General features: G+C 43.0%; 1 protein-coding gene across 2 annotated transcripts; it reads left to right on the top strand.

Moving 5' to 3' along the window:
- The first annotated feature begins 1,980 nt into the window (after window positions 1-1,980).
- Window positions 1,981-7,775, top strand: HMGB1 (high mobility group box 1). 2 transcript variants are annotated; one of them, XM_028531806.2, is made up of 5 exons: window positions 1,981-2,145; window positions 4,000-4,163; window positions 4,366-4,511; window positions 4,996-5,170; window positions 6,143-7,775. In XM_028531806.2, exons 2-5 carry the CDS (start codon window positions 4,014-4,016, stop codon window positions 6,317-6,319), a joined length of 648 nt encoding a protein of 215 aa, XP_028387607.1. In that variant the 5' UTR covers window positions 1,981-2,145; window positions 4,000-4,013; the 3' UTR covers window positions 6,320-7,775. The 2 variants fall into 2 exon arrangements, with proteins under 2 accessions (XP_028387607.1, XP_028387608.1); XM_028531807.2 differs by lacking the exon at window positions 1,981-2,145 and adding an exon at window positions 3,115-3,213.
- Window positions 7,776-8,006: the final 231 nt, after the last annotated feature.

The following is an 8,006-nucleotide window of genomic DNA, read 5'->3' as shown; positions in this document are numbered from 1 at the left end:
AAGAAGTAGACAATTTGTGAAGTGTGTGCTTGGGCCACTGTAAATCCAATATAGAATATAATGTGAAAATAACAATATAAAAGTTAACTTTAGATGTTTACTTTTTACACTGAGTGTACCTTATACTATTTTATATATTCTTCAATATTATACACTTTTTCATGGTCATGTGTTGTACATTATCTGTTCATCAAGACTATAATCCCTGATTCTAATCATGTATTTTAAAAAAGGAATAAACATTAAAATCATAAGTCAGGAAAGGTTAATGAAGCTGATTCTCAAACACCTTAAGAAATTAGAGCAAATACATTAGGTTATGGATGTTTAGAGTGGATATAAAAAAATAAAAAATCATAATAAAGTGATTAACTTTGCTGTATTAAATTGATTTTCAACCCATGTGCAGCAAGAATTTTTAAAACATGCAATACCCAACTATTTAGTCAGGGGCCCTGACCTCTTTTCCCATAGATTGTCAAATTTTAAAAAAATGACAATAGCCAGCACAACAGATAGCTGTTTGGTGTGAATCAAAATTACACCAATTTTTTGCCTGATCAGCAAAAATTATATTTTTTAGTGTGTCCCAGAATTTTAGTAATTAGTTTATGTGTGCTGTGAGATGAAAAAGGTTGAAAATCGCTGATCTATTACATCAGGGGAATTGGCTGGTGGATTTAAAAATGTATAATCATAGCATTAGAGTGTGAAAAAGGGGAAGTCTGTTATAACTGAATAGGGGTGTGGTCTGCTCAGGCTGAGGACTAGATAAATGGTTTCATAAAGCCCTGATATTTGTGTATGGTCTTCAGAACTGGCTGATATAGCTATCACATTTTCTTTACAGACATAACAATACATGCATCTGTAACTACCAGCCAGCTTCGTAAGCTAGAGAAAGCACAGCCTGTGGATTTCAGTGTACAAACTCTGTGCCTCCATCTAGACCTCTAGGTAACCATATCTCTACAGCTCCTGTAATCCTAGAGCAAGTACATGGATGCACTTAAGTGGTGTGATGGGAGGGAGAGATAGCATCACAAGGATTCGTTTGATTATAACAGTAATCCACACCAAGTCAAATAAAATAGCCAAACAGTTAAAAACGTGGTCCCTAATGAATTTGCTAATTCTAGCAAGCCCTCGAAAACATTTCCTGCCGGAGTGCCCCATATCAAAATGAAATAGCTGTGCTTTAATTACATGGAATAATTATTCGATTTCCAGGAAGTTAATACAGTGCTTTGTATTTAAATAAAAAGTTCTAGACACGCTGTGAAACTCGATCAAACCAACAAAAAGGGTGAAACCAAATGCCTGTGCTGTGAGTCAAGATTTCAGCTGCTCAGCAAGCCTGACGTTACGGCTTACGAGCCCAGAAAAAGGGGCATTTTAAAACTAGCCAACCGGATCATGTCACTTTCTTATAGGAAAAGCCCTGCTTTTGCAGAGATCTAGTGTAATGTAGCCACGTGGTGTTGAGGGGCCCCAATCTTGCTGTCTTCACCCCTGTGCACTGGCAGGAGCCCCACTTTTCAGGGGACGCTGCCTCAGACTGTCGCCCTCACTTTTGAAGGTCTGCTAAAATTCTGGGGTCCCTTAACTCAAGCGCTTTACGAGTGAGTTTGGGGTAGGGAGGGGGGGGAGGCCTGTGGGTGTCTGTTTTGCCTGAGGAGTTGGAGACTCTTGTGGAGAAGTCAGGCCTGCGCCGCTCCGGCGGCCGCTCCGGCGTGGGGCCGGCTCGGGTTAGAGACATGCACACACACCATAGAGCTCGCTTTCCCGTAGCAGCTGCTGCCTCTGCCTCTGCCTCTCCCGCCTCAGCCTCTTTGCCCGGCTTCCACACACATTCAGATTTGCGCGCTGTTTCAATCCTTGATGACGTGTCTCCGGAGACAGCCAATAGCCGACGGGCTCTGGTCAGGACAATGGGAAGAAGCGGACCAATGAGCGGGCTCGGTGAGTTGGCGGTAGCCAATAGGAGGCGCGCTGGCTGGAGAGTAATGTTACAGAGCGGAGAGTGTGAGGAGGCTGCGTCTGGCTCCCGCTCTCACAGCCATTGCAGTACATTGAGCTCCATAGAGACAGCGCCGGGGCAAGTGCGAGCCGGACGGGCACTAGACGACTCTGTGCTCGCTGAGGGTGAGTCCGGGGCAGCGCCGCGGTGGGGAGGGCGCCTCCGGCAGCGCCCGGCACGCGCGGCGGCCGGATCCCGCGGCCGGGAGCGGCGGGTCGGGATCCACACAAAGGCGGATGAGGGGGGACGGGGGGGAACTGCGCACGGAGCGAGCCTGGGGCGCCGAGCCCTGCCCCGCGCAGGACCCCGGCCCCGGTCACCGAGCGCCGCAGCCCCGCGCCCGTGCCGCCTACCCGCCGGCGTCCGCGCTGACTGGCGCAAATTTTTTTTTTTTTATTAAAAACATTTTTAACGTGTTTTCAGCCCCCGGGCCGAGCGTTCGGACGCCCGCCGTGAGCGGGGGACGGTGGGGCCACGACGGGAAGGCGGGCGGCGGCGCCTCCTTGGGCTGCATCGGCCGCCGCAGAGCCGGGCGCGGGCGGGCGGTGCGGTGGGCCCGGCGGCCTGCGCCCGGGCGGCGGCGCGGCGGCGGGGGGAGCGGCGCCCTGCGCCCGCTGGAACATGGCTGACTCGCCCGGCGCTGCCGGCGGGGAGAAAACAAGGCGGCGGGCGGGCGGGGGCGCGGGACGCGCAGTTCCGAGGCAACTTTTTTTTCCTCGCCCCGCTCCCAGCCCCGCGTTCCCCGTGCGGGGGTGGCGGGCGCGCGGGCCGCGGAGGGAGACGGGCGCGGCGGCGGCGGCTGCGGGCGGGAGCGGGCGGGGGAGGGGAGGGTCCGGCCGCGCGCCCCCCGCCCCTCCCCCCGGCCGCAATGGCCGAGCGTGCGCCAGAGCGCGCCGCGCACCCCGCCCGCCCGCGCTCGCACTAACACACTCACACACATACACACACAAAGGGAAGGAGCCATGTTCGCGCTCGCCCTCGCGGCGGCGCAGGCGGGGAAGACGCGCAGCGGCCATTCCGTGCGCGCCGGGCCGGCAGCCGCGGGCGGAGCCAGCCCCCATTTCGAGCGGGGCTTCTCTCTCAGCGAGCCCGACAAAATGGGGGCGGCGGGCGCACGTGGCGGCCCGGGGCCCACGCCTGCCCTCCCCGTGCTGCCCGCCGCCCCCGGACTCCTGGGGCTAAGTTGCGAAAAGGTGCGTGGAGCCCCGACGCTGGGAGCCCGCCCTGCGCGGCGCCCCAACTTTCACGGATAAAAAAAAAAATACTCCGGTGGGGGGGGGTCAACCCCAGCTACAAGCAGGAGTGGCTTTTGTCCCTCATCCTTGTTTACGCGGAGAAACTTCAGACCGGACGTGTTGAGTCAGAACTGAAATACATCTCGGGGCCAAAGCGATAGGAGAGAAGCTGCCTCGCGATGCGGTGGCAGCGGCACGGATAACGCTGCCACCCCAGCCTGGGTCTGAGCGTGGCAACTTTCTCACCCGCCCTTCTCCCAGGAAAGTTTATACCAAGCGAGTATTTTTCAAGTAATCACTAAACACTAGTGGTAGGCCCATTACTGGGAAGGGCCTACTTACTACTTACTTGGGGTTTTACCTATTTATTACTTAGGTCGTTTAAATTTACAAGTCTGCAACATTAGTTTTCTGACATTTGATTTTGTTGATTTAAAATGGTTTTGAACACATAAGAAAAATATTAAAGAACCTTTTAGGTATTTTGAACAGACTATACAAGTATACCATTGTGCCTACACTTTTTTGAGAGTACACTGAAGGACCGTTTTTTGCTTGATATTGCTGCTTCTAGAAATTGGCTATTACTACAATTTTTTTAGTTTGGGATTATGGGAGGTCGATGTCACTCCTGTGTTGAGTAACCAGTACATTAGTTTTTATACACTCTCCAAAGAGTCAAAGTGCTCTTAAATGCCATAGTTCAATTGCTAACATCAAACGTTTTATTTTTATATTTTTTAGAAAAGTAATTAAACATGGGCAAAGGAGATCCTAAGAAGCCGAGAGGCAAAATGTCATCATATGCTTTCTTTGTGCAAACTTGCCGGGAGGAGCACAAGAAGAAGCACCCAGATGCTTCAGTCAACTTCTCAGAGTTTTCTAAGAAGTGCTCAGAGAGGTGGAAGGTAAGAGGGCTTAAAACATAAAAGAGTTCCACTCCTAATTAGGATTTTAAAAAGCCTGTGTGCAATTTGGGTAATGTGAGGTGGTGATGTTAGAACAGGCTACTTATAACGAGGGACACTGGTTTTATTCATTTTAATATTTCTGAGGAAAGTTTATTGAAAATTTTATTTTACTTAACATCTACAAATAATTCTTTTGTAGACCATGTCTGCTAAAGAGAAAGGAAAATTTGAAGACATGGCAAAGGCGGACAAGGCCCGTTATGAAAGAGAAATGAAAACTTATATTCCTCCTAAAGGGGAAACAAAAAAGAAGTTCAAGGATCCCAATGCACCCAAGAGGCCTCCGTAAGTATCTTGCCATTTTTCTTTCAAGGAGTGTTTTGCAGTAGAATCAAATTCAGCAAAGCCACCTTGTGGGTTTGGAGTGTATAATCAAAGTTTCTTAGCTAATAGTGGGTCACATTGGTATATTTAAGTATTGTAAGTAAAATTCCTGTGGGGTGGGAGTTTAGCCAAAGCATTTGAATTTGACATTTGTTTCCTTGACCTATTATACTTTTAAATGTAATTTTGAGTCTTTTCTCGAGAAATATGTCTGACATACTTAATTTGTAGAATGTCTTGTTGGAGGTGTCTGACATTAATGTATGTTCAGTTGGTGTCAGGAGTTACATAATTATAAAGCAATTTTGGTTATGAAGGATAATTCGCATATTATGGTATTTATACCTTATCCAATGCATGCTGGAAATTAAAGCAGTTTTTATATAGCAATACAATATACACTTGATATTAACTTAAAATTCTAAAATGAAATTCCTCTTTGTAGTTCGGCCTTTTTCTTGTTTTGTTCTGAGTATCGCCCCAAAATCAAAGGAGAGCATCCCGGCCTATCCATTGGTGATGTTGCAAAGAAGCTGGGAGAGATGTGGAACAACACTGCTGCAGATGACAAGCAGCCTTATGAAAAGAAGGCTGCTAAGCTGAAGGAGAAATACGAAAAGGTAAGAAGTATGGATTTGCTTGGTGTGGTGATGATGATGAAAGGGTATGCCAGGTGTTAGGTAATTATATCTAATACAACATCTTAATACTTTATTTTCTTAGGGATTTCTAAAAGTTTGATGTGTGGTGCATTTTTTTAATACTAACTACATTCACTGTGTCAGTGGCTATAGTCTTCAAGTCCTTTTCCTTCAAATTATATAGAATATTAAGTTTGGTGATATTTTTTTACTCTATATAATTTGACTTTGGTAGAGGACATACATTTAGGGTGGGTTTGTTAATTCCCCAGTATGTCCAAATCTATAAAGTTTTTGATAGTTACTTTGAATCAGATGATTAGTTATTTTAAATGGTCACAATATAAAAGTGGGCTAGAGAAAATAATATAGATTGTGTTCTTCATAGACATACCTTGGAACATTTATGTTCTCTCCCCTAGATAACAAAAAACCTCAATTTTAAGTTAAAAAGTTAATGTCTGTATAATAAATTGATATGAAGAAAAATATATAACCCCTATTCTATGAATTGAGATTTAAAAAGTTAAATTTTAGCTTACTTAGTTATTTTTAAAACAAATTTCTTACTATAGATTAGTGTCTGACTATACAAACCTGTAGAATGCTTTTTTGCATTCAGAAGGTGGCAGTGTCTACCCTTTAATCAAAGTCTCTACATTCTAGTTACAATAAACGAGTTAGGATGTGGTGCATAATTTCATGTAAGTGAAGCATAACATAGCAAATGTTAGACCATGGCATTCAATGAGCTATGGATTATTAACAATCATTTCAGTATTTTTATGCATTTTTCAAAGTGTGATTAATTGTGGAGTTGGAGTGAACCTTCACATAAATGTGGTAGTTTCATATAATTGGGCTTGGTAAGTTTTGGCATATTAATTTATTTCTTCCCTTACTTAACTATATTGTCTTTCCTACCAATTTCTCCTGCCCTTATTTTGGAAGGATATTGCTGCATACCGAGCTAAAGGAAAGCCTGATGCTGCAAAAAAGGGAGTTGTCAAGGCTGAAAAAAGCAAGAAAAAGAAGGAGGAGGAGGAAGATGAAGAGGATGAGGAAGATGAGGAAGAGGAGGAAGACGAAGAAGATGAAGATGAAGAAGAAGATGATGATGATGAATAAGTTGGTTCTAGCGCAGTTTTTTTTTCTTGTCTATAAAGCATTTAACCCCCCTGTACACAACTCACTCCTTTTAAAGAAAAAAATTGAAATGTAAGGCTGTGTAAGATTTGTTTTTAAACTGTACAGTGTCTTTTTTTGTATAGTTAACACACTACCGAATGTGTCTTTAGATAGCCCTGTCCTGGTGGTATTTTCAATAGCCACTAACCTTGCCTGGTACAGTATGGGGGTTGTAAATTGGCATGGAAGTTTAAAGCAGGTTCTTGTTGGTGCACAGCACAAATTTAGTTATATATGGGGATGGTAGTTTTTTCATCTTCAGTTGTCTCTGATGCAGCTTATACAAAATAATTGTTGTTCTGTTAACTGAATACCACTCTGTAATTGCAAAAGAAAAAGTTGCAGCTGTTTTGTTGACATTCTGAATGCTTCTAAGTAAATACAATTTTTTTTATTAGTATTGTTGTCCTTTTCATAGGTCTGAAATTTTTTTTCTTGAGGGGAAGCTAGTCTTTTGCCCATTTTGGATCATGGTTTATTACAGTGTTTGTCTTTTCATATAATTAGTTGATAAAAAGCTTTTGTCTACACATCCTGCATACTTGTGATGAGGGTAATAAGAGCTGAATTGAGACAGTTTTCATCCATAAGTGAAACTCTAAAATTGTGATCAGTTGGTATCAAATTTCACATAGCCCAGTTACATTTACAAAGTGAAAAGTAACCACTCTACTCACAGCATGGGATTAGAATCAAACATTTTGAAAGTCTGTCCTTGAAAGAGTAGTAGAAAAGTATGTTCTAATCTTTTCGTGAGGACTCTACATTTTTAAACTCCCATTACCATGTAATGGCATTATATTTGCAGTTCCTACATTAAAGAAGACCTGAGAATGTATCCCCAAAAGCGTGCGTTTAAAATACAAGACTGCCACATGAAGTTTTTTGTTGACATTAGTCCTGGCAAAGCCTCTGGGAAAAAAATGCTGGCTGTAAATGTCTTCTATTTAAATATGGATGGCTTAGGAAACAAGACTCCATTAAAGGTATTTTTAATTAATTTAAAATCAGGTATATTTTCCAAATTATTTGCCCCTTTATAAACCAAGTAGATAATGAGGGAAGACGACACTTTATATCACAGTATGAATTGTCCAATTTATTTGAATTTGATTTTTCCTTGTAAAACTCAAAACTCATTAGGGTCATAATGTTTATCCACTTAGCCATTTAGGAAATGATTTGGCAGTTTTTGTGGTTTTTGACATTCTTACAGTGCCAGTGTTTTAAAATAGCATTCTTGTAATTTTACACGCTTTTGTGACAGAGTGCTGTTTTGTTATATAATTTGACGTGGACCTTTCCATTTGCATTTGTTTATGTAATTTCAGGAGGAATACTGAACATCTTGAGTCCTGGATGATACTAATAAACTAATAATTGCAGAGGTTTTAAATATTAGTTACATGGCTTTCACTTAAGATTTTAAGATTTTGTTATGTACATACTTTAATCTTGTTTTTGATAATTTTAGCAACACCATTTAAATAAGGGCTGGCTTTTAAAATACTCTGCTTATAAATAGGTTAATGGGCTGATAAAAGGTTTTTGTCAAATATTCCAAGTGGTCTCAGATATTAAATATAAATGAGGAAAAACTAATTTTACTTGTAGAATTTTGGGTTAA

This window comes from Phyllostomus discolor, chromosome 2 (assembly GCF_004126475.2).
Source record: "Phyllostomus discolor isolate MPI-MPIP mPhyDis1 chromosome 2, mPhyDis1.pri.v3, whole genome shotgun sequence".
In the NCBI taxonomy this organism is placed as follows: Eukaryota; Metazoa; Chordata; class Mammalia; order Chiroptera; family Phyllostomidae; genus Phyllostomus; species Phyllostomus discolor.
Note: the sequence above shows the minus strand (reverse complement) of the source record. Positions and strands in the feature narration are given on the sequence as shown.

Coding starts and splice junctions, on each gene's coding strand:
- HMGB1 (XM_028531806.2), top strand. CDS start 4,014: ATGGGCAAAGGAGATCCTAAGAAGCCGAGAGGCAAAATGTCATCATAT. Junction 4,164..4,365: donor AGTGCTCAGAGAGGTGGAAG/GTAAGAGGGCTT, acceptor ATTCTTTTGTAG/ACCATGTCTGCTAAAGAGAA. Junction 5,171..6,142: donor TGAAGGAGAAATACGAAAAG/GTAAGAAGTATG, acceptor TTATTTTGGAAG/GATATTGCTGCATACCGAGC.